The sequence below is a fragment of the Archocentrus centrarchus genome, chromosome 21 (assembly GCF_007364275.1).
Source record: "Archocentrus centrarchus isolate MPI-CPG fArcCen1 chromosome 21, fArcCen1, whole genome shotgun sequence".
In the NCBI taxonomy this organism is placed as follows: Eukaryota; Metazoa; Chordata; class Actinopteri; order Cichliformes; family Cichlidae; genus Archocentrus; species Archocentrus centrarchus.
The window spans coordinates 16,731,750-16,758,337 of NC_044366.1; the positions used below are offsets into that span (position 1 = coordinate 16,731,750).

The following is a 26,588-nucleotide window of genomic DNA, read 5'->3' on the forward strand; positions in this document are numbered from 1 at the left end:
CTTTTAATGCTGATTTCATTTATTAAGGGAAAAAAGCGATCCAGTCCTAACTGGCCCTATGTGGAAAAAGTAATTGTCCACTAAATCTAATAACTGCTTGTGCCACCCTTGGCAGCAAGAACTGCATTCAAGCGTTTGTGATGACTTCCACATCACTGTGGAGGAATTTTGCCCACTCTACTTTGCAGAATTGTTTTAATTCAGTCGCATTGTTGGGTTTTCAAGCATGAATGACCTACTTAAGGTCAAAGCATCTCAATTGGATTTCAGTCCAGACTTTAACCAGGCCACTCTAAAACCTTAAATTTGTTTTCTTTTTGAGCCACTCAGAGGTAGACATGTTGGTGTGGATCATTGTCCTGCTGCAAAACCCACTTGTGTTTGCGCTTCAGGGCAAGGACTGATGGATGAACATTCTCCTTCATGATTTTCTGGTAAAGAGCAAAAATTTAAATTACAGCAAGTCATCCAGGTTCTGAAGCAGCAAAGCAGCCCCAGACCATCACACTACCACCACCATGTTTGACTGTTGGTATGAGGTTATTTTTATGAGTTGCTGTATTAGTTTTATCCCAGATGTAACAGGACTCAAACCTTCCAAAGACAACATCACACGAAAGAGAGGTTGACCCAAAAACACCTGGAGGCAAAACCTAGAAGCTCAGTTGAGATCTGTTGGGCTATCCTGTGGAGAGATGAAGGCCATATCAAAGGACATGGTCAGATAGAGAGCCATTGTAGATGCCCTGTGTCCCCCCCATGGGAGATAGTGGATTAGGTGAGGTAGGTAGGTCTTAACTGAGGCAGACGAGACCTGCCGTTCTTTAGATGTTGCTCTGGGTTCTTTTGTGAACTTCTTTAGGCTGGCTACTCTTGGGAAGGCTTGCCACTGTTCCAGTTTTTCTCAATTTGTGGATAATGGCTCTCTGGATTCCCAAAGCCTTAGAAGTGGCTTTGTAACCCTTCCCAGACTGAGAGATGTCAATGACTTCATGACTTCAGTTTATTCATGATTTAAGAGATGGGGGTTACTTTTTCACATAGGGCCAGGTAGTTTTGGATAACTGTTTCCCCTTAATAAATGAAATAATCTCTTTAAAAACTGCTTTTGTATTTACTCAGGTTATCTTTCTCTATTAAAACAGCTTTGATGATCTGAAACATGTAGATGTGACAAATCTGCAAAAAAACTAAAATCAGGATATGCCTTTATTTTCTGTAGGAGACCCCTCCAAAAATACTAAACTGTTTTAATGTTTGAGTTTTCTGTCATATACTTTTCCTGCATCTTTTACAGACTGAAATGCTTATTAAATTTAAAAATAAATAAATAAATGCAGTGAAAGAGGGAGTCTTTATTGACATATTCATGGTATAGCTGATAACATGGTTCACTGGCTTCATATGCTCCAACCAAAATAACTGCTGTCTGTCTTCTGATCTAAACCCTCTTGCATGTTGCTTTCCTGTGAGAAACATTTATCTCCAAAAACACTAATAAGTAACAATTAATAAATATTAAAATGATCTGAACCTGTCAGCTAGTTCAGGTATGTCCTTATGTCATGCAAACCACATTCTTATATACATACAGTAAATCCTTCAGTGCATTCTTGCACACATCCTTTTGATCTCCTTCCCCATGTTGCACATCAGTGCTGCATGGGAAGGGGAAGCGGTTTCACAGATTCAGAAAGCATTTTGTGGCTGGCCTTCATTTCCTGACACATTGGATAATCTATTGCAGTTCGGAGGGCCCCGGCTAAGTGGTTGTTCTTTTCATGAAAACTTCACAGGGGGACAACAGAGAAACATTGAGTTAATTAGGAGTGTGACGGATGCCTGAGCCGCAAAGTCTGGTGGCGTTGAGTGGCACGGCTTTGATCAGCTAAGCCCAGAGCTTGGCCATGAAACACAGCCCTCCGACATGTGTTGAACAGCACCTCGACTTTACTGACTGTTTAAAGAGGCACTCATAGGCCTGTGGGCTGATTATGCTGGTTTGAATGTACCTGTCTTACTTATACCCTTCTTGCTCAACATGAACCTCTTCTTCTTCTCTTTTTTTTAACATGGTTGGTGATACAGTAAATTAGGTTACTTTTTTTTTTTTTTTTAAGTAGTTATAAACTCCTCGTGCTCCACCTCCTAACATTCTCCTGGGTATCTCCACAGTGACCTCCTCTGGTTGTAGAAGGTTATTGTGCCCTTTTTTGGATTTAAAAACCCAAAATCACTGCTGATGGAGTTGTGGGGAAAACTCTACACTCTTGTTGCGTATGCAGCAGCTTGCAGCATCTTGGTGTCAGTGGCAGGTAGCATTAGAAAAATCATAAATAGCTGCTGAAATATTTTAGCCATGGATGGATGGATGCATGGATGGATGGATGGATTTCCACTGAGAGACTGAAGAAGGATTGAGGCTGAGATGCCACTGACACTGCCGTTGTATGTGCAGTAGTTGTGTGACCTTTCTGTAGGTAGCCCGTGCTTTACCTCTGTGCCAGCCTGCACATTATCATAAAACAGCTATTCTCATTAATTTATTATGTTTATGGGCAGTGGATCATTTTAATTGCTAAATATGCATTGTGGTCCCGTGGGGAACGGTCTCTGGTAGGCTCTCGTGTATATCAAAATAGGTTAACTGCTCTGATGGAGCTTTGTCTTTTGTGGGCTTAGGGGATGATTAATTTATTGATCAGCCAAGCAGGCTTGCAAATCACCACCAGAGAGGATGAATTATATTTGGCATGATCTTTCTACCTAGAAAAGCTTTGAGACTCATTATTTTCCAACATCCACGTGTGAAGGTCACCTTGCTGATACCATTCCTGCTTAGACTCCTCCTTAGTTACTCTCTCTCCACTTAGTAACAGTCCCACAGTTTTTGGCTTGCCAGACCTCACCATGTTGCTTGTTTTTGTGTGCGTGTGTGCGTGTGTGCGTGTGCGTGTGTGTGCGTGCGTGCGTGCGTGCGCTTGTGTGTAAGCCGATGACTTCATTGTTAGCGGTCTGATCCCTTGGCCTCTTTGTTGCTTATCTCCTCTTTATTTCTGTTTTGTGGCAGTAGCTGTGCATCACCAGCATCCAGGCTGCTGTCTCTGAGTAGTGGTTAACTGTTAACTGAGTCACTGTGCAGGGTATATTTTTTGCTCCTGTTTTGGTTGGTGCCATAACTTTAGCTCTGGCTGTAAGCGATAATAGCCCTACAGGCCACATAAAAATGTTCTAAAGATATCATTAACCTCTGCTCCAGAAAAATCTCAAATACCGCAGACGTTAGGTAACGGTAATTTTGTAAAACACTTCAGGATGTCTACATAGATTTGCATGTTTTCACAAAGCCTCATTGATAGGAAGCAGTCGTTAACGGCATGTTCAAGCTCAATTTCTGGTTTGGCTAAAACGACCTCTTCTAACAGAAGACTATTGTTTGTCTCAAAATAATACAGAGCTGTATAACTTCAAATCATTTCCACATTCTTTTCAGCTTAACACAAATAATATTGGAGGAAACGTGCAGGTGAGGATAGGTTTGATATATCAGTCTTGTGTCAAAAGGGTAGAAACTCTCTTCAAAGCCAGTTATAGCCCCTTTGAGGCGAGCTCTCCTGAAGTCAACTCTGGGGTTTTGACAGGTACCAGACAGCCCTGGGGGAATATTGATGCCTTTCTGAGAGCTGAGCTGTAAAAGACCTTGTGAGGCTACAGGGATCCTTTGAAATGTTCTTCTGATGAGCACCCTATGAAAAGCACTATCCAGTCCTCCACCTCACCACACTTCACTTCACTACAGCTTTAGTTTCTTATCACATGCAGTCCCCTCTTTCTTTTATCTACAGTGAAATCTGAGCTCACCTACTGCCCCAGAAACCAGTGCTGGATACACTGTCATAGCTTCCTCTGCTGGTCAGTGGAGCTAAGATGTGCATATGATGTAGTTGTGTAGTCTCTGGAGCTTGGAAAAAAAAGCTTGAAAAGCAACTGGACTTCTTTAAGCTTCTTGAAGGGGTTTCACCTCTCGTCCTTACAAAGATAATATGACAGCGAAGTCTAAAAATAATCTTGTTTTAGTTTCAGAACAAAGTTGTGGATTACTCGTTCACGCTCTGCCCGACTGCTCCGATCAGCTGGTTGTTTTTTGTGGCGTTCCAAACACGTTACCAAGAAACAAATGCAGATTGCAGATGCAGCATTTATGAAAGTTCATAAAACACCATGCTTTAAATACTTTATCACACAATGGTGAAAAGATTAAAAGTTTGGTACAGATATTAAAAAAAAAAAAAAGACCAGGTACTTGAGACATTGTGTCTTGCAGCATTCAGAATACCAATCTCATCTAATGTTTTTGCCAGAATATGTTAGTTTTTGCTTTTGAGTTGAGCTCGTCGTCATTTTCGGGAACATAAAGACGAACCTTGTGGGACTGCGTTCATTCTCCTCAGCTGCACAAAGCGGACACACTGTCTCATTGATAAGTTGAAATGTGAAGAAGTCAGAGTCCATCTTGAAGAATGCTGGGAAAGCTTCTTGATCACTTCCTAACCATGAACAATCCTCCCTTTCACTGGCGTTGACTGGACATTGTAAGTTGTTGATGATTGGTATTTGACAGCTCGGTATGTGCATAAATGTGTGCGTGTGCCTGCTGACTGATAGCTTGCTGGTTATGGATTCCTGAGTCTGATAGTGAATACCAACCAGTGGGTGCTATGCAGTCACAGCTCGCCTCACTGTTTGCTTGTTTTTAATTTTCTCTATCTTCAGTTTACTTACAGACGTAGGCAAAATTGTTGGTACCCTGCCATTAAAGAAAGAAAAACTCACAATGGTCACTGAAATAACTTGAAACTGCTGAAAGTACTAATAAATAAAACAGTTTTCCTCTTGTGGCCACATCTAGGGAGGTTGGCTACAGTCCAGTGGACCTTAAACATCCAAATAATATGTGCAACTGTAGTCACAAGAACATCAAGCTGCTTGGAGATGGTCTTGTAGCCTTCACCTTGAACATGCTTGTCAATAACTTTTTCGTTCTCATCTCCTGAGCCAGCTCAATCCTTAGCTTTCTGTGGTCCATGTTCTGTGTGGTGCATACCATGATATCAAACAGCTCAGTGACTTCTTTCCACCCTTTAAATAGGCAGACTGACTGATTACAAGTTAGAAGACACCTGTGATGCTAATTACAGGACACACCTTAGTTTACCTTGTCCCTGTGGTCAACTTATTTTTGATCTTTTCTAGGGGTACCATCGTTTTTGTCCAGGCCAGCTTCGTTAGTTTTGTTTTTTAATTTGATTCTGTTGAACCACAATTCAAAAGCAGTGTCTGATTTTCTTTAGTTAATATTCATTAAATTTTTATTTATTATTACTTTTGTCAGTTTCAAGTTATTTCAGTGACCATTGCGGGTTTTTCTTTCTTTAACAGAAGGGTACCAACAATTTTGTCCACTTCTGTACCTTTCCCCACTTGTTTAACATCAATTTATATAGATGCTTCACTTGCTGTGTCACACGTCCCAAATCTGAGGACTTTTCTTTGCTTTCAAAAATGTTTTAAATCCAAATAAAACCAGATCCCCCTCTGCTCAACCTCAGTGTCCCAGAATACTCACATTATTTACAGAGTACATAACATCTCCTCCTGTCCTGTGGCCTCCTCTGTGCATCCATTACTCTGTTATATGGAGGAATAGAATAAAATGCTGTGTAAACATCCCTGTATTTAACATATTTATATAAATAGATTTACACATATCTTCAGGAATTAGATATGATTTGAGAAAAATGAGGGTCAAATGTTATCAGCTTGCTTCTATTTTACATCTCGTCATGTTTGGGTACTTTTGACCACATGCTACTTGCCACACCACTCCAGTTTCTTTTTCCTCTCCACTGGTCGCAGTATACTTTTGAATCAGTCTGCTAGCTTTTCCTGCTGTTTTTCGAGGGCATCAGAATGAGAGAGCTTTTCTGGATTTGTTGTGTCTGGCTCTGAGATGGGATGTAGAGATAAAGTCTCGTTGATAGCTAGGTGATATCAACGAGACTTGATTTCCTCTGAATTTTTTTTTACAGTTCTTTTTACAGCATAAATTTACATTTATGGTAATTATATAATATTTGAAATTGATCCAAGTAAGAGTGCATCTCATTTCTGCCTTTCTCTCATTGTCCTTCATGGGGTCATATATCTAAGGGTTCCATTTCTGTGACCTTTTCATGCCTGTTATAAATGGCAATTGCTTCTTCGTCAGTGCAAAGCGCTAATGGAAACCTGTTAGATCTTGAGATGAGATTTTGAATGGAAAAGAAACTCTTTTGTGCCTCTGTCTGATGCTCAGACAGCTGAGTCATGCCAGAAGACCTTTTCCCAGTTCTCTGCATTATCAGCCTTTAGATGTGGCCTAAAATTATCCATGATGGCCAGCCACATGTTTGTCATTTCTTGTGTGGATCCTGTGCTCCTCTTGGCACTTTGAGTAAACTGGATCTGAACTTGAGCATACGGTTTAGATTACTCAAACTATGCCCCTTGTTGTTTTATATGAAATACAGTCAGTGGAACATATTAGCCAGTTCACTTTTCATCCAAGATATTTACCTGAACTAAGTGTGTCTCACATACAGCGCTCTCTGTCCCTGTAGTCCCATTTTAATTGGAGCCATGTGACTCCTGGGTAATAGGTTGTGCCTGACCATCTGCAGATGAATGGAGGTTTTCAGGATACTCTTTGGCTTTGTCTCCCAAATAACAGGCTGACTTTGATCGCTTTTGTAAATGCTTCACTGGCCCAGGCCCTTCAGGCTTTAACCCATCTGTCGACACAAATCTGTAACATCCTATTGTGTTTGAATGCCAATGCTTAGATTATAGTGCTTAAAAAAAATCATCACCACCTTTAAAACAATTTCTTTGCTACATGGTACGGCGTCTGCTCGGTTCCTCTGACAGAAAGCTGCCTTTGGCTTTGGACTTTTACTTTGACTTCTTTAACGCCATTGTCCTGAATTCTGGTAACAGACAAAAGAACACCCAGATTGCAGCTACAGAAGCCCATGCGAGTTATCTAACTCTCCATTTCTCCCTATGCATTTCAGGTTGCATATCCATAGATGGCACTGTGCATCAAGCAGAAATGTTTTTGTAAATTGTTCCATTTGATTCAGAGGAATTGTTTAGGGTGGGAGTGACTGGTCATTGAATGTGGTAATGTGGAAATCACAGTCTCTCATCTTCTATCTCTTTATATTATGACTGGGGTTACACATACAGTTATCTGATAAGAGTCTTGGAGAGGAAGAGGAGGAGGAGGTTTTAGTTCAGGAGGTCAAGGCCAAAGTATTTGCGAAGAGTGGGGGCATGATGTCTTCTGGATTAACAGATCTAAATAAAACAATCACCTCCTGTTTTCAGACATTTTGCAGCTTCATTTTTGGTCTTCTGTTAAAACTCAGTAAAATGTAAGTTCCCAGTAGAGAACTTAAAAATGAACACAGCAAAGTTTGTTTGCTGGATCTCATGTGTAAACAATTATATTGGGACTTTTAGGAAAGATTAGTAGGCCTCTGCTGCAGTGCTGCTCCACAAAACAGCATGTTTATTCTCAACAGGGCTGATTAAAAGGCAGCTTTTAGAGAATATGCTGTAGACAGCAGGGGCAAGTCTTTTTTGCACAAAAAGGATAAATGTTGCACAAGCAGCTGTGAATCTAAGAGGATGAGTATGTCAGTGGTTTGTCATGAGGTTGGATATTGAAGAAAATACAAATTCTTATTTGCAATATTTGAAATAGTGCATTAAACATAATTATTTATTTATTTCACACATTGTCCCACCTTTTTGGGAAATGGGGTTGCAGTACTGTCATGGTGAGCAGCTAGCTAAAGTCATCTCCTTACTAAGCACAACGACGTTCCTCTGTGCCGCTGTCCCAGATACATCATCGGACTTACACAAGGACGCTCTGCGGTCGATCTAGCCATAAAATGCAAATATTGTTGCAACAATAGGAGCCATTTTTAAAGGGCACATAAAATAATGGGGAGAAAACTCTTTTTGTCTGTTTGGCAATTTTCTTTTCTTGCATTTCCAGGAGTGCACGTGTGGGCTTGAGCAAGGATCTTTAGTTCACTTAGAGGCTAATTGTTGTGGTTTCCTGCTGTAGTTTACATTCCCAGAGCCAGCTAGCCGTTTTTTTACTGAGAGTCTCCAGCTACGCAGACAGGATTCTGAGTTGTCAGACAGACCAGATCTGCTATCAACGCAGGGAGCTGTCTGCGAGTGTGTGAGTGAGTTTTATGTAAGCTGCGGAGTGCAGCCAAGCCTGTCCAACTAAGACACCACTACCTCTCATCTTCAGTGCCATCTGGAACATATTAATCCTGTGAGAACTCTCTCTCCGTTTTCCTCATTCTCTTTTGCATTTCTTTCTCTCTCTCGCTCTCTGTCGGATGCTCGCTCTCTCTCACTCGTTCTCCCTGTATCTTCTGTTCGTGCTGGCAGGTCCAGTTAGGAAGCCCAAATATGTAGAGAGTCCTCGTGTGCCTCCCGATGCCATTGTCTCAGCTCGGAGAAAAGTGACCGAGAACAAGGAGTCGTCCCACAATGGTGAGTTTTGCTTTTGTTTTTTTTTTGTAATTGCTTGCTTTTGTTGGGAAAATTATGAATTCAGGGGTCCGCATTGTTGTCTGTGGCTTTTAAGAATAAAGTGTTGTCATTTAAGGGTGGCATCAGTTACTGATGAGTCACTTTAAGTACACAGTACATGTGAGCCTCATGCAAACACTCAGCAGGGCTGTGTTTATTCTAAACTGTGTGTTTAGATTACAGAGTCAGTTTTCCAGTTTTTGGGGACACATTGTCTGAGCAAAAGCGCTGGATTTGTGGATTTGAGGGTATAATGGGGACAGGAGCTTTTCATTTCTCAAGAACTTTACATGAAAATTCTTGTGCTTCCATGTGTTTGTGAGGTGTGTTTTCAGGGTTATTACTGCCTATTCTGACTTGTGTTGGGCGTTGTGTTTGTGTGTAGGACTAATGTTCCCCTGAGTGCTCTGTTTAGATTTCCAGCAGAGCAGGCTGGGCTCAAATTCCTCCCATAGGCTTAAGTGAAGATGTAAGATGTGTTATCTTTAGCAAAACGGCAATACACAAAGAGCGCTCTCTTATTGTGCATGGCTCACATAACGTGCATAGACTGTAGTAACTCAGCACAGCCCAGTCACTGGCATACTGACTCTGGCATACTAAGGCATGAGGGTGTGTCTGACACAGAGCTCAGAGCAGGCTACAGATAGTGGACACCAAATAAATATTACCTCAACAGTTTCTGTACTTTTAATCACTAATTACAAAGCAAGTCCTTGCTTGTATGACTGAGCAGAAATATGTTGCTGGATAAGTCATGAAGCAACATCTTTGGGCACAAATGCAAATGTGGTTCCACAATCAACCCTCTTCCCAACACCTTTCCACTATTCCCCACGCCCCCATATCTAATCTTTCCCTCCTCCCTCTTCATCGCTTAATGACGCAGTGAAAAGAAAAATGCTCAAGGGGAGGTGATGTTAAACTGCTTGTGTTTACGGAAGGGATTTGTGTGTTTAGTATGGACTCTTCTCCAATTTCATGGCAGAATAAAACTCCATTTTTAGGCAATATAAATAAGTGCTTCCCTAGTATGCAGACTGCTTGAACTTTTTTGCACACTTTCTGTTGTAGGTAAAGTTTGAGTGGATGAAGTTGGCCTTTTTCCTCATTAATATCCACTCAGCAGCTTAAAAAATGAAAACATGAAGACCTGCTTTTAGAAGTTCTTGCTAATGTATTAAAAATGAAATGGCAAACTCTATTACTCGTAAAAGTATTAAGGGCCTTTGTTGTGGTCCTCACAATTATAGGTAGATCCTTCCTTTTTGCTTCAGTTATTCTTAAGTGTGTCTAGAACTTGGCTGCAGACTGCCTGACACAGCTTAAAGAAGTACGCGTGCTTATGAACATCCCACACTTCTCTTCATTCAAGGACAAAAACCTGAAGTCCGAGGAACTCTGTGGACCACTGTGATAAAACCACTTTCAGGAACACAATGAAGCTCAATATTTCCAAAAAGGAAGACGTTTGGAGTTGTCCTCGAATGGGCTGTCCCACCAGTTTTGGTTACTAAGCATGCACTAAGCATTTGGCAAAACCTGCAGAGCTTCAGCAGTCCTCGGGGGGGGGGGGCATCTTAGCAGCAGCAGTTCATCAATCAGGCCTTTATTGTAGAGCAGCTGCACTCTAAGCAAAGGCATGGCAGCCCATTTGGAGCTTGTCAGATGACATTTAAAAGACTCTGAGAGCATGAGGAGAAAGATTCTCCTGTCTGACAAGATGGACTCTGAAAGTGTTTGGGAGAACTCTGAGTACTGTCTGTCGAACATAATCCACAATCAACACCCCATCAGGCGCTGTTCATCGGCTGGCAAATACCATCCCTGTGGTGAAGCATGAAGGTGGCAGCATTATACTGGGTGTGCATTTTCAGTGGCAGGGCTGGGAAGAGCTGAGGGAGGTATGAATGCTGCTAAATACTGAGGCAGCTACCAAAGGCTGGAAGTCCATCTTTTCAGCTCATCGAGGAGATGAGCTGAGATTGCTCTGCTGTCTTTCATGTGAGCATAAATGAATTATGAATATGATCACTTTTTTAAAAATGGGCATTTTAAAGCATCTGTTTGCCCAGTACTGAAGCAGTTATCTCATGCATGTGCCAGATCTACTGTCCAAGCCTCCAGAGTATCTTTTTGTGAGCTAAGACTATCAAACCGTTTAGCTGAATTTTGCATTTTGCTGCTCTTCGGATCTGCTCCCAGTGATAAGAGATCTGGTCAATTTCCGGCAAATTAGAAATGACTGTTTCTAAGACAGAACCCAGTTATATGTAGTTTATTTTTATTCCACCACATAAAACTGTTGCTATACAAGCAAAATGCTTCCAGGCGTTTGGGGCATTTGTGTCTTATTTTGTTTTCTGAGAGTGATTTACTTTTTTATTATTTTTACATGTTTTCAAATATTGACTCAGCCTTCAGACAACTGAAGAAATAATCAATCTCTTTTTAAGGTCAGACATCTACGTACTTCTTCCCTTTATTGCTTCTGAATGCAGTCATTCAATAGATACAGCAGACAATTAGCAAATAAGAAAAAAGAAATTTTCTACCTACTTCGCAGCCATAGTTTGCAGGTTAAAAAAAAAAGTTTGAGAAATTACAAGAGTGTGACAGCTTATCAGCTATCATGTATAACTAGGCACTGTATAGACTAATGATGTCTAATTCTGATAGCCCAGCTGTAGCAGAGTGAAACCCCCCCCTCGCAGTCTTTTGAAGGCTTTCTCCCATATAGACAGATTCATGCATATGCAGCGTGGGGCACATGTGACAAGGACAGAGAGCATCTTTCAGCTTGTGTTGTCCTCCAGTTCAGACGGAGCAAACTGTTGAGGCAGGATGAGACGACTTTGCTGCTTTTGTAACAAGGTCAGCATCAGATTGTTGATAGAGTGATAGAGTCAGAAAATCCATTCGAAGATTTGCAGCACGAGAACTCTGTGACATTTATGGCACAAATAAAGTGTGAGGTCTAAAGAGGGCTTTTACTGAAAGATGTCTTGCCTGAATGTCCAAAACCCACATCTGTGACAGAGACAAATCTTTTGTGGAGCTGAGGCTGTTGTACGATTTTCAAAAAAAAAAAAAAATTCAATGTAATTTTCTTTTTACAATGTTCAGTGCGGTGTGATTTATGTATTCTTTTTTGTCTCTGTGTTGCACAGTTAATTTACTTGTTCTTCTTTTGGGCTGGACTGCAAGCATTGTTATTTTTCATGCTCTGCACTGTGGCCAAGTAGGATGGGCTGCAAGCTAAGAAAGGAAACATGCTTTTGACCTACTCAAGAGTCATCTCACATGGCGCTGTCTTTGAGAAAGGATTGTGTTTCTTGTGCCTGCGTGTAAATGCAGCGGGTATTTTTATTTTGCCTGACCGTCCGCAGTTGCTTGTGTCTTTGTTTATGCGTGCGCGCGCGTTTGCATGCTTCAGTGTGTTTGCAACAGGCAGCCGACAGTCTGGTCGACAAAAATTGTTTCAGCTGTGCTCTCGGAGTCCTGTCTCTGTCTCTGTCAGTCAAGACTGAACCCCAGGTCCTGTCCTCTCCCACAATTATGTCTTTCTTCAAATCCCTCCTTTTACAGCTCCGGTCACTCAGGGTTGAGACACTTAACACCTGTTTGTTCATGCATTTATTATCTAGTCATTGTTAAAACAATGGTCAGATTTATCAGGCTAACCATTCTGAGAATTTACACCTCCTAAACCGTCTAGCTATAATTTTAATCCTGCTTTGTTTTCAAATACGCTGGTTTAATTTTATTCACAGTGTGTGTTACTCATGTGTTAACACCTTCTGGAGACCATGTCACTCTTTGTGGTGCTCTTTGCACTCTGTTATTACCAAACCTGCAAATCCTAGCTTATGCAATGGCTAAATTGGATCAATTAGGAATGCTTTAGCCAAATTGTATAATCACAGCCATTTGTTACCAGTTTATAATGATATGTTCATAATTTGCTGCTCACAGAGTAATAGTTCTTTGCCTTTCTCTGCCAGATCATGTTAATTGTCATTCTTCAGCTTTTGATTAAAATAATCTTTTCACCGTATTTGTTTTCTTTCTCCTGCACTAAATCGTAAAGCTTGATTAAACTGTTCTGCCCATCTCTGCGGGAACCTTACAGCTCAATCTCACTGGCCCAACGGGCTGAATCACCGCATGAGGAATCTTCAGCTCTGTTGGTCTAATAGTTAATGAAATGCCATCTGTATCTGCCATTGCAGAAACATTAATAACAGCTGGCGTATGGTGTCCAGCTGAGATGTCAGTCAAGCTATGATTACTACCTCTACGCTATCCCCCGTCCCAGATACGTTGTTATCTATAGTCTTGACCTCATGTAATGTCTCACTGGACGTTCCATCTGCGCCTGCAGCAGAGGACATTCTAACTCTGGAATGTGCATTAAGACCGCTCAGCTTGCTTCAGGGCGGCACGTCACCTTGTACTACTGAACTCAAATGGGGAAGCAGGATGCATGTTCTCCTTGAGGGTTCATTAAACAGACTCCACTGTTGTGGTAATGAAACTCCAGCTGCTAATGAGCACCGGCTGGATTGTTTTCTTGGCAGCAAGTGAGCTAAGGCAGCTCCGTGGAGCCAGTCTGTTCATGGCATTCCCCCCCCCCCCCCCCCCCCCCCCCCCCCGCACCATTCTTCTGCTCCTCCTCCTCCTCCTTCCGTCTTCATTCTTCTATCACGGAACCACACGGCTGCTATTTCACACCTGCTCATAAACTTCCTCCGGCAGCAGATAACGATGTTGTTTTGCTTTTGCCTCCATTTGCTGTACAGTTACTGGAATAACAAAGTGGTTCCAGCTACATCCCTGGTTTTCCATATCTCCAGGGTAGCGGAAGATGGAGAGGACAAATCTGATACTTTATCTAGAACAGAGAGCCAATTTTCTTTGGGTAGCCATTTTACTTAATAACTGCCTTCCATTCAGATAAATACAATTATTTTCCCTGTCGTGTAACTGACACAATTGTCAGTTGTCATATGACTGGAGAGTCAGTGTTGCTCCCCTCTCGCGCATGAACTCATAAACTTAGATGAGGTCCATCCAGGTGGTACCAATTAATAAACCAGGTTAATCAAGGTGAGAAGAGTTAATGACAGCCTTGAGAGCAATGTTCCTGACTGACTACAGTCTTCGCTTTTGGATGATATTATACTCAGTGTGAAATTACAGGATGTTTGTTATATTACACACAGCTTTTCCCAGCCAGTCACCAACTTTCTTCATGTGGAGTCACTCTATAGCCTTGTTAGAAAAGTTGCCTATGAGTAAGCTATCCATTTGTTAAACTTGATCTGACTCTCTTAATAGCTTTTTAGTTTCTTTGTATACACAGGCTTCCAATTAGGACTGTAATGTAGTGTGAAGAGGTCCCATCCCCACTGGATTAGCCCAAAGCCTTTAAATTCTGCGTTAAATGATTGCAGAGTTGATGGAATAAATAAAACTAATGTGTAGGTTTTAGTTGTCACAAATTACATTTCCGTGTGTGTGCGTATGAGTAATGATAATTGAATGTGAATAATTGGTTCTTGCTCTAATTATTTGTTACATTTTAAAGTTTTGTCACCCTAAGTTTGACTGCTACTATAATGTGGGATTATTAGGCTGTTGCAGAGGTTTGCAAATTGCTTCACTCTTCCAGGATCTCATTATTGGAATATTATAGCACTCTGAAACAAAGTGGCTAATTGTCATGTTTGTTTACCTCCTACCAGAGGTTTTACTAGTCTTTGCACACATATGGTAATTGGCACAGCTTAATCATTTTTAAAAGTGATGTCGTGATAGTTAACCTGTATTACTGTGGCAAATTATCTCTAAAACATACATTTATTTTATCTTTCAGTCAGTTGTTGATTTATGTAGACGTATCTCTGAGAGGAGGAGAAGAATGCAAATGCAATGTGTGCATCTTCGGTATGTATTTGGGATACACGTGTGGATAGCCTACTGTGTGCAGGTAAAAGAGCCAAGCATAAACATGACACAAAAGCAGACCTAACATAAGAAGGAAGGAAGACCAGCAGCAGTCCAGCTATCTTCTAATTACATCATCATTGCAATCAGTAGAGCTCTGCTGCTGATAGCATTTAAATAATTAAATCATAGAAGTATGTTTCCCTTGAGAATCTACTAAACCACAGTCTGACCCCAGTCATCGCAGCATGCTGACAGTTTTTTTCTAATTTGATCAATGAAAAGTCTTCTGTTTATTATTATTGAATTTGAAAAAAACAAGATACACCAGTTTTCTGTGTTCCACGGTTGTTTTTAAGTATTTCACATTGAAGACTTTTGACAGGCAGACACAGAGAACATAACCCAGGGACAGAGACCCTTATTCTTCACAGTGGTTCACCAACTGCTGCACCTGTGTTTATATATATTAAAAAAAGAAAGTATACAAATAAACAGCACCTGAAAGAGAAAAAAAAAGTTTATATATAAATACAGATGCAGAAACATTGTTGTGCATATCTGTCTTTGTCATGAAACATACGTAATGAGGGTGAGAAGACCCAACAACAACAACAACAACAACAGGGCTGTGGGAAGACCCGCCCACTCCTAGTAAAGGTGTTTTTTTTTTTTTGCATAGTTATTGTAATGATACCATTAATGTTCATTTCAGTTTCATTTAAATAATATAAGTTGTTTCAAGACGTTTTATATTTCAAGCTAAGGAACCTAGAGTATGATGTCATACTGAATGAAATAATTGTCCTGTAAGGTTTTAGTTGCCATCACTTTAGAGGCAGTAGAGAATAGAGTTTATGGCTGAAAGGTGGCTCATTTGATCCATAAGCAGGCTTGACTAATCTGGAAGGAGAACCAGTGCCACAGCTGAGATGCCCTCCAGCAAGACACTTACCCAAGAACAGATAGTAGTTCCCCGTAGCTTACAGGTGAGAAAGTAAAGGCAAAACAACATGGATGTCATTATTTTCTCTTCACGAGCCATATCTAATTCATTTTTGCCTGCCTGCCACATTTATTGTCATTTTAATGCATTCGCCTGTCATTTCTGTCAATGGATAATTGACAAAATGGTGAGGAATGATGAATAGGTGGTAATGACATGTATGAAATAAAATGGAGCTGGGATTTCCTGTTTCATGCTTAGAAACAGGGAAAAAAAAAAAAGTCAAACAGGCCAAACGACTAGAATCCATTTAGAAGTTGTTGACAAGTTAAAGCCAGAGTAATATAATCAGTAAACCTTTAGTGCCTTTATAAACTTAACAGCTTTATTAATGCACTAAATATGCTTATTCATAGATGTACGTGCATGGGATCGTGTCAAAACTCGCTTGCAAAGTGAAGGTTTTGTGTCAAGCCGTGGGTGATGTTAGCTCTGAAAGTAAACAATTTTTTTTTTTGACCGTGTATTGATTTTTCAGAGACCACGGGTTAAAAGGTTTTTTTATCGATGTGGCCCGTGAAGTTTTATTTATAAGTGTTATGTCGTATCATTATGTCAGTCTTTCAGTCTCTTATGATGTTTTCATGTCAGGTCTTTAACAACCCCGGCACCGTTCTGGAGCTGCTGATTGGTCCTCAGAGGTGTGTGGGTTTAAGTGGCTTTGAAGAACCTGTGATGGAGTGGTCTTGTCAGGGCACAGTAATAAAGAGCTGAGTGATCGATTTAATCCAATAAAAAGAAAAAAAAAAAAAAAAGTTGTGAAGAAAAACTGAGTCACCAAACTGGATTAGTTTCTACACTATATTGCAACTGCAAGAAAACTTTGTAAACTCTTTGGAATTGCCAGGGTTTCTGCGTTGGTCACTCATAACATGTAGTCTGACTAAACTAAAGAACAAAACAAAAAAAAAACAGCTGCTGATACAGGAATAATCATTCACAGCGCAGGCCGGGAAAAGCACATGAAGGGATGTCAAAGATGCTAAACATTTTTTTTGGCTTTGTTTCTGCACACCAACACCAGAACCTCAACTGAAGTGTTAAGCCTGCTGGTTTGGGGGCTGCTTTGTTACAGTACTTCGGGGCCCGGATTCTTTGCAGTCATTGATGCAACAACAAATTTATGATTGTATAAATAAATTTTACAGGAGAATGTCAGGGCAGAAGTTCATGACATGATACATACGAGGTGATGGATGATGCAACAAGTCAATGACCTAGCATGCAAGTAAATCAATAACAAGATGATTATGAAAAATTTATGTGTTAGAATAGCCAAGTAAGGGTCTTGACCTTAATCCATGAGTAGGTGAGTGCTGCATGACCTGAAAGGGGGCCGATCAATGAGGGCATCCCAGAAATATTGATAAACTGAACCAATATTTGTTGGTAGTAATGGTTGGTCATTGTTATGAAAGAGATTCTGCAAGTTACTAAATTGAAGTATTTTTCTCCCATATGAATGACTGTCTGGCTAAAGGAACGAGTTGGTTTAGTAAGACTTGTTTGACACGTGTTTGCCTATAATTATAACCAAAGATCAGACCAGATTTTTATGAGAAATCCTAATGATTCCAAGAAGAAGCTACTTGTGGCTGCTCCTTTATTCACAAGAGGTCACCACTGCGGGTAGCTCTGCATGTTTTATTTGGCCACATTTTTACACCGGATGCCCTTCCTGACGCAAACCCCAGAGGCATCTGTGTCTCCTCCCGGAATCGAACACGGCATCTATTGGGGTTCACAACTTTTACTTGCAACTGTACATCATTAAAAAACCAGAGCATAGACAAATGCAGTTTTTGCTTCTTTTTTTCAGCAAACAGACATTGTTGCACTAATCTCCAGGAGGTGAACATTTCAACTATGTTCCACAGTTGTTGCTCTGGCATGTTGCTGTTTTCCTCACATGGTTTGCACCTGTAAAGCTGTTAGTCTCATAGTGTCTTATCCCTAGCTGCTGCAGATCTGTTTTGATAGTCTCTATAAAAGTAAAAGACATGCCTCTGACAGACTAATAATAATAAAAAAAAAAACCCTGTCACTGCCTGCTAATGTATATTAGCCATAAATGTGTGATGTGTAAGGTGCCCCTTTTAAAACCCCAGGCCGATTACCATTTTTATTGTCAAATGATTAATATCTGTAACCATCTACTAAAAGTTGATGAAGCATATACAATATGTGGATGCATACTTGAAATTATTAGACCACAACAGGCGCTCAGCATTGATGATACCCGTTCAGAGTGGGGTTATCAAGTTGAATTGTGGATGTTGTGGTAAGTGGGAAATTATCTTGTATGTTATTTTCTTTACACTTGATGATATTGCTGTGTGAAGACTCAGAATTGACTTATATAATCATCGGGGTGTGCATCCAGGACTGAGCGCTGTCTTTGCCTGAGTGATTCTAAAAGGCTCCCCTCAAGCATTTCAATGAGCAGGGTGACATTCCCTATTAAGAATTGATTTTCAATGCATAGACTTTCTACTGCATAGTATTTGCAATGGAGATAGGGTGATGGAAGTGCAGCATGCATTAGGTTAGCATTCCTCATGTGCTACTATGTAGACAAAAAGCTGCAATTTGTTCAGTATAAAACTTCTAGGCTTATGGGATTACGGCAATGTTTCTTTTAGGGCCTGTAGAATATTTAAGTTTCTCAAAATGAAAGGTAGTTCAAAAAGGATAGAGCAACTTCTCCTAATACAGCGCCAATAAATGAATAAATAAATGCATAAAAAAATTGATACACTTTAGAAATGGCAACCCGGTGGGCAGACGTATCAAAAGGGGTAACATAAACCTTCTTCACAGCCTGAAGTTACGGATACTTGTCTGGCACAACTTATGATGAGTGCATCTTGTCTAACACATTTTGTTCTTGGCTGAAGGAGGCAGGCGCGCGACTGAAGTGCCAGGCCATAAGGGCTAATTCAGTTTGGTACCGAAGCCTTTGATAAATTGCTGGCATAGTGCAGTCTTTGGCTAAATCATTCTTGTAGTTACAGTAGCATCGGCTACTTGCATTTTAATGATGGTTATGTTTCCAGGGAAATTCAAGAAACTTTGGGGTTTTATTAAATTGGTGTTTGATCAGTTGTGATGGTTGTGCATTTTGCTTAATTAGGCATGCTTTGCATGTCTGAATAAGAAATTTTTTGCTTCTCAGTGATAAAAAGCAAATCCGGCTAATGAATTAGAAGGAGTGCTTACTTATATTGTCGATTATGCCTCTGATTATTTAAAATAGAACAATGAATTGTTTAAAATGCTGATTATTTTTCTGTTGATCGACTAAGCAGTAAAGAGTTTTTGCAGTTAGGTGAGTGTAGACATGTTTAAATTATAACAGGAAGTATGATACAGGGTATGTCCAGATTTCCAGACTGTCTGAGTGTGTTTGAAATGTCCACGGTGCTTGAACTTCAAACAAGATAGACGAGGGCGATCGGGTTTAAGGTGCTTGGTGCCATCTTCAAAGTGGATTTGTCAGCCAGTTCTCCAGTTTTTATTTTGGGTTGCATGACCCAATAATTTCACCAGGTTGGAGAACTGCATGACCTTTTGAGTGTAAGCGTAGCAATTGTGACCATGGATTTACTTTAATGGGAAATACATTATCTGTGTATTGGCATTTGTATGCCATTTGCACGCCAATGATGTTTGTCTGGTGGTTTGATTTTGAATTGGCTCGGGCTTGGCAGCACACACTGCCATTGGACTTGTTTGTATTTAATCAGATTTACGGTCAAGATTATTAATAGCTGTGGAAGAATGAAGGTAAAGGAGAAAATGAAGGAGAGAAGGAAAAGGTGCTGACAGAGAGCTGAATAATGCGCTTTTTGTACCTTGGACATTCTCTCTCTCTCCCTCCTTCCCCCCCTTTTGCCTCTCTTCCCACCATCAGACCACGCTTGCTTCTTTGACATCACTGAATTGCAGCATCCACATTTGATTTGCATACTGCATAAATGGATTTTGATGAGAAACCCACTTGTCTTCATTGTTTTTGGTTTAATATGTAAGAACAGGTGGTTTGTATAAACAGAAAATAGATTACAAGTTGTCTCTGCCTTGTTGATGGCACCCCAAGCTTGAAATTGCAATCTAAAGTAATCTTAAGGCTTGAGAATGAAGACCACAGACAGTTCAAGCCATGTTGTAGAAAGCCTAGGTCCACTCATTGATATTCAGACGCTCTATGAGTGAGAGCTGTAAACAACCAGAAAGCCCTGGAATTGGCACTTGAGGCATGTTGTAGGGCACTGACACACACACACACAAACACTGGCTCTGTTTTCTTAACAATGCTAGACATTCACATATATTCACTTTCTTTTAGAACACTCACACATAAGCCGTAACCACACACACACTCACACTCTCTCTTTCTCTCTCTCTCTCGCTCTCTTGCTCTCTTTCCTCGCCCTCTCTGGGTCTGCACCGCATCAGCAGCAGCTGGAGAGTGCAGCATAGCATTTCAGAGCAGAGCCGAGGAGGGCAGGGCCGGCAGCGTGGCCCTGTGTGGGCCATCCAGTGCAGAGGGGGGAATCTGCCCACTAATGTTAAGCATTTGTCTCTTTCTCTTTCTCTCTCTCTCTCTCCCCCCCTCTCATCTGTAGATCTGCAAGCAGAGAAACAGCCAAGCTCCTCCTCCCCTGCCACTCAGGAACTGATGACAAGACTGGGCTTTTTACTGGGAGAAGGGATCCCGGGTACGGCACGCATACCTATGGACGACAAGAATGAAAAGAAGGTATTTCATTTTCCTCCCTCCCCTCCAGCTCCACACCTCCCTACCAACAGCAGCTGCTGCCATTGCAGCAGCACACAGAGAGAGATAGAGGACAGAGAGAAAGCATGAGGGGAGAAGCTAGTTGTGACAGTGTATCACTTGAATGGATTTTTTTTTTTTTTTTTGTTGCAGCTTGATTAAAAAAAATTTTTCCTTGTTCATTATGGATGGGGTTTTAAGAGGCACCTCTGGAACTTATTTTCTTGGCACAACAAGCAACGGTAACTGTCACACTGTTTTGTTTGAACTGTTCAATATGTTCTGAAGAAAAGTAACTGCCTATTTGAAATTGGCTGCATGTGATTTTTAGTCCTGTGCATGCTTTTCAGTGCGGTGTGTCAGTCTCACAGTAACTTGAGTGCTATTCTAGGGGCTCTTAAGTGTGGAACAAGAATGTCTGAGGCCAGGTCCAGAAATAGAGTTGCGTTAGGTCTGAGCCTCAGTTTGTTTGGCTTTGCTAATTAAGCTGGGCTGTGTGAAGAGCAGAACCCAACACGTTCTGTTTTCATCTCGTGCCTTGGACACATTTTGACGCAGAACTAGCAGTTCTAGGAATGTGAAGACTTAGAAAGTATTTTCTGAATTGTGTTCAGTAGTTGAGATGTCAAAAGAGGAGACAGGCAGTTTTGTGTGTGCAGATCTGTGTTTTCAGAGCTCACACGAAGAGCAGCACATTATTGTCATCTGCCAGCAATTCTCTTTTCCATCACACTGCTGTTTTACAACATGCCTTTAAGTCTGCTTGTTTTTTAGTTTTGCCTCACAGAAAATTAAATGTCAGTCAGGTGTTTAACTCATACTGTGTTTATTGGGTGGCGTAAGCTCTGAGCAACAGCCTCAGGACTGGAAGTTGGCTTAGAAAATGTTATATAGTTGCATATATTGTCGTTCCTTAAGATATTAGTCATGCTGCCAGCCATTCTCCTTAGTCTCCTGTTTGTGTGCTATCAGCTTGCCACTGTACTAACCTATGGTCAAGAATGACTGTCACACTTCTCATTAAATTTGCGTGAGCATAGGTGTGCTCACTTTCTGTGAATTTATATTTGACAGCACCTTTTTTTTGGTTGCCAGTCTGCCCCACCCAGTTTTTTCCCCAGTTATGCAGGAAAAAATTTTCATAAAAAAAAAAACAAATCTCTGTGTATGTGAAGCAAGTACTGCAGTTGTTCCAGTGCTGTACCAACATGCATTAAAATAATACACACAGAAAAGCAGGCTGGAATTGTCTTTTGATGGTATGGGATGATTCCAATTAGTGGCTTGTATTTAGGCTGGGAATATTGTGCTATGCCAGAGTTGATACTAAAAAAATTTATATCATCCTAATTATAAACATATGATATTATAAGTAATTGCTCTTTTTGTATGCTTTTTACAGTTACATTCCCTTACACTCATATTTTCAGTTGTTAATCTGCCAAAAAGACAGAAAACCAATTTTTATTCTACTGATATCAGGGTAATACCATACCATATTTTGACCACAATAATTGTCCAGTGTACATGTATTATAAATATTGGTACAACCCTAGTTGAGAAACACACATTTTAGTAGCACCTACTTGTGGTTTGTGAAGCCAAAAATGCCCCCCTCCCCCCAGGCAACAAATAAATCTGCAGCAAAGTTGGTTTATTCCAGATAGGGACTTGTTTAATTTGACCTGGTCTCACAACAGTTGCCTTTAATTGGAACATTTTATGTGAAAACATGCAGCGAATGATAAAATGTCTGCATGTAATCAGATTAATTTAGCTTTGCATGCTAAATTAATTGCCCTTTGGTGAGAAAAGTTAAATTTGCTGAATTTTGTTATGAAACATTGCTTCCAAACTTCCTAAGCCATAATCAGTCGTTTGAAGGCTTTGGTTTGCATCTTATTGGGACAATGATGAGCTACACTGTATTGTGTCTGGAATCAGAATCCAGTTCTAGGAAGATGGGGGAAAACTGGACAAACCAGCTTTAATTAGGATTTCTATGGTTGTCGGTTATCTCAGACAAAGATTTAGCTGTTGTATGGTTGTCAGACAGGCTTGATGGCCTTAAAAAAAAAAAAAAAAAAAAAAGAGTATCTATTGTGTTGCAACAAAGTAAAGACTTCTTCCCTTGTGAAATTCTCTTCAGGCTTATTTTGGTTCCTCTAGACATATAAGTGTGTAATTTTTAAGCCTTGCTCCATTTATAGTGCTTATGCCCTTCGGCTTGGGTGTCATGCTCACATGTAAAACACTTGTTTATTTGCAAAGGAATTTTTTGCATTGCTTTCACATGATCCAGGTCAAAGTAGAGAGTGAATTTTTCCTCAATACTCCTTCCAAATAAGGTTTGAAAATAATTTTTTGTTGTATGTTTTTTTTTTTTTTTCTTTTCTTGCTGCTCAGGCTACAAAAAATGTGAACTTGTTGCCAGCTGACTTCATTCTTCATTGACACCTTTGATCAGTAAAGTGCATTCTTGGTGTACCTTAACCCTCTTTTTTTTTTTTTTTTTAAAAGAGAAAATCTTTCTTCTCCCCAGTGCTCTCTGACTAGCCAGGGCATCAGCCCCTGCTCCACACTAACAAGCAGCACGGCGTCTCCCAGTACTGACAGCCCATGTTCGACCCTAAACAGCACAACGAGCCGTCCCCCACTCAGCCGCTCCAGCCCCTGTGGGACCATCACCAGCCCCAGTTCCACACTAGAGAGCAAGGACAGTGGGATCATAGGTGAGGAGAAAAGCCTGTTAATAGCTCCCACATTATTCTCTGATTGCAGCTTTTATGTTACAAGGAAAAGGTTTGGATTTAGTTTTTAATGAAAATGTGCACCACGAATTTCGGCTCAATTTATAGCGCAGTGTAATTAAACTAAATACATTTTATTTAAGTGAAGTTTAAGTCTCGTTTTTGCATCTTTGATTTTTACATTGTCTTGTGAGTTGTTTTTGGTTAACATTGTTACAGATGTTCTTCTTGTCAGTGGTGAAAATGCTCAGTGTTCAGGTCCCTGTGCCCTGTAGTGAACAGTGGATGAGCCGTCATGTGTTTCAGTGAAATATTCTAGTTGGACTGGCTAATGTCTTCTGAGCACACCATGAACGATATCTGACTGAAAGTACATTCTCATCACCTGTGTCCCGCCTTAGCAGTGTTTGTTTAGTGTGGGCTTACCTTTTCATAAATGTCTCTATGTGTTTGCAGATTTTAATCTACTGACACAACTCAAGCCCTCAAAGGTGGCCTGTGGAGTTTTGGCCCAGTGTAGATCTAACATAACATTAAATTCACACACAGACACACATTCACAATTTCACCTATTACCATTCAGTAAGGCATAAAATGCCCAGAATGCATTGAATGCAAAGTGTTTTTCATACATGAAGTCGAGGAATCTGGTCGGGACATTTTCCAAAGCTGTCCTTTCCCACATGCAGCACCCAGTGGTCTGTTCTTACTGCTGGAAATCATCAGTCTGGTTTTGCAGAGAGTGCTGCCTGGGTAGAGCATGCAGTTGGCAGCATACATGACACTTAGGACTTTCTAGGAATACAGTAAATAACCTGCATTTTTTTTCTCCTCCTACATCAGAACAAGTCCATCACAGACTGGATTATGTGCCAATTGCAGTTTATTTTGGCAGATTACAATTTCACTTTATTCTGATTTTTTTTTTCTCTAAGAACTTTAACTGACAGCTTGTACAAACAAAAATAAACTTTACTACAAATAATTAATTTAAAATGAGTTGCTGTGCACCTACTTTTACCTGACAGGCAAATAAAAGCAGGTGCAGCAGATTTATATTACAAAACCAATGTTAGGTACTTACATCATTTTACAGTATGTTTATAACTTCACCAAATCACACAACATTGACCCTTTATCATCTCCACTCAGCATTCATGTAACAGGCTGGCTTCTAATTGGACAGTCAAAGTTCTGGGTGGAGAAAATTGAAAATTGTCCGGTTCTGGTCCCTGGCTGGTCAATCAGTGCATCTGTACTTGTAATCTGACAGATCAAACAATATTTAATGTGTGGTCTACTGGATATTTGCATTCTCACATTCTCCTTTATGTGGTAGTGGCTGGAGGAGTTCAGGGTTGCACTGTATGTGTGAAAATGACATAAATACTTTGTAGCAGGTCAGAAGTGGAAATAGGTGGCATTTAACTCGTATTTACATAAATGGCCTTGAAGACTTTTTCCTGGCTTTGATTAAACTACTACTTCTCACTGCTCATCTCTTTTCATCCAAATGACATATTTGGAAGATTTTTTTTTTTTCCCCAATGAAAATAATCTCTTCACGCATAGCTTAGATATAAGGCTACACCATTGCCTCATTTAGTGCACATGGATCTGTGTAAATTCGTCCCCACCTCACCCTTTCAGCCATGTGCCCTGCATAACTAAGCAGCCTGGTGCTACATGCGCCAGTGGCACAACTCATAGCAATGACAAAAATGTAACACCCACCTCCGATTTGTCACTTATAGCTTACCAGTGTCTGCATTGGTTGCTGGGTTTGATGAGAACATTAATAATACCAACAGCTCTGCTGATTCCTTAGTAGTCCAATATTCTGCACTTTAGCATGGACACCATGTCCTCTCTGCAGCATTGCTTATAATTACTAATCACTTTGTGTGAGGCTCTGACTTACTTCATCTGCACTTTGAGTTAGAACAAAGAAAACACACCTGTGCAGTGTCAGCCACTTATCATTCTGTTGAACCTTTTGGGACTGAATGCCATCTGTGTCACATTATATTCATCCTTCACCATGTACGTCATTGGGTTTAGAGAGAGCTGTTTCGGTATGAGACGATATTAAGGTGACAGTTGCCACAGTCTGACGTGCTGTATCTATAGTAATAGCCCTGTAAGACGTCAGGGGATTTACTCAAGCTGACAGGAAGATGGCATAGTCTATTGATGCATTAATTCAACTGCCGTTTCTGCTCACAAAGCCTCCAGTGCCTATAAAAAAAAAAATGCTAGGATTCCATTCTAAGTGAGGAATGAATAGCAAGTTGTAACTACATGATGTTGGATTTATCCACAGTTGAACTTTTTCCCCCTTTTTTTCCTTTTTTTTTTTCTCTCCCCAAAGTCACTAGTAGCCTTGACGGGAAAAAGTCAGCAGATGAGAGTAAGGTTTAAATTTTATAAACCTTGCCATTATGTGAACTAACAAGAATATCAAATTTTATGCTTTCTTTTTTTTTTTTAGGTAGCTGATGAACATGATAGTTATGCCAGAGAAAGTAATGCATGCCAAAGCGCAATCTAACACAATAGTTTAGATTTCCAATACTCCAGAGTTGACATAACTGATTACTATGATTCAGTCATTCTGCCCCCCCAAAGCAATATCATTGCTAAGGTGCTGAATAATTTATGTAAGCTGTGATATATTATCTTCCAGCTTGGAGCTTTGACACCACCCAGGATAAAATGTGCTTTCATGCCAAATGTGTTGTAGTCAGTTGCACTCAACGACTTTGCTTGAGCCAAATTAAAATGAGTTTTGTGAAAGAATGCCATCACTACCAGTGTGGTTTTAACCCAAGCACGCAGGTTGCAGGAAAGTTAGTGAAACGAGACAGTATGAAGTAGAATCATGCCACACGAAACCCAGTTCTTAGTGGAAATCAGTGCCTCTTTCAGCTCTTTGCTGTAGTCACAGAGTGGTGAGAGGGTGCATTAGCTGCTCACAGACATACACACAAAGATAGCTAAACTTTGAAGCTGTGACTGACTGGCTCCTTCACTACTAACAGATTCTTGCACTAAATTATATCTTCAGCAGAATGATGTTAAATTAAACTGCTACGTCACTGAATATGATATGCTAGCCTTCTATGCACTTCAGTGAGCAGGTGGAGTGCTTTTAAGAAGGGGGGTGTAAAGTGCCACTGGTCTACAACATCCCACCCACCCTTCTTAATAAAACTGTGCAGGAAGGAAAAGAAAGAACAAAGTCCACAAGTCAGACTGATTGCCTGTGATTAATGTTCTCTGTTCTTTGAAGTTTCACTTTGACTCTGATTTCAAAAGCACATTAATTTGGCTTTTTTTTGCATTAAAAGCCCCTTGATGGAATTAGTGAGACTTTGCAATGTCTTAACATTTACAAAACTGCTCTTTTATACAGTCCTTCATGATGAGCCTGGAGGAGGAT

General features: G+C 40.4%; 1 protein-coding gene across 2 annotated transcripts in view; it reads left to right on the forward strand.

Moving 5' to 3' along the window:
• Window positions 1-26,588, forward strand: part of tanc1b (tetratricopeptide repeat, ankyrin repeat and coiled-coil containing 1b) — a 99,896-nt gene that overhangs the window by 34,509 nt on the left and 38,799 nt on the right. For both annotated transcript variants that reach the window (XM_030757757.1, XM_030757758.1), the window contains exons 4-6: window positions 8,518-8,622; window positions 20,245-20,378; window positions 22,939-23,128. In XM_030757757.1, the coding sequence (XP_030613617.1) occupies window positions 8,518-8,622; window positions 20,245-20,378; window positions 22,939-23,128 (429 nt within the window). The remainder of the gene's footprint in view (window positions 1-8,517; window positions 8,623-20,244; window positions 20,379-22,938; window positions 23,129-26,588) is intronic.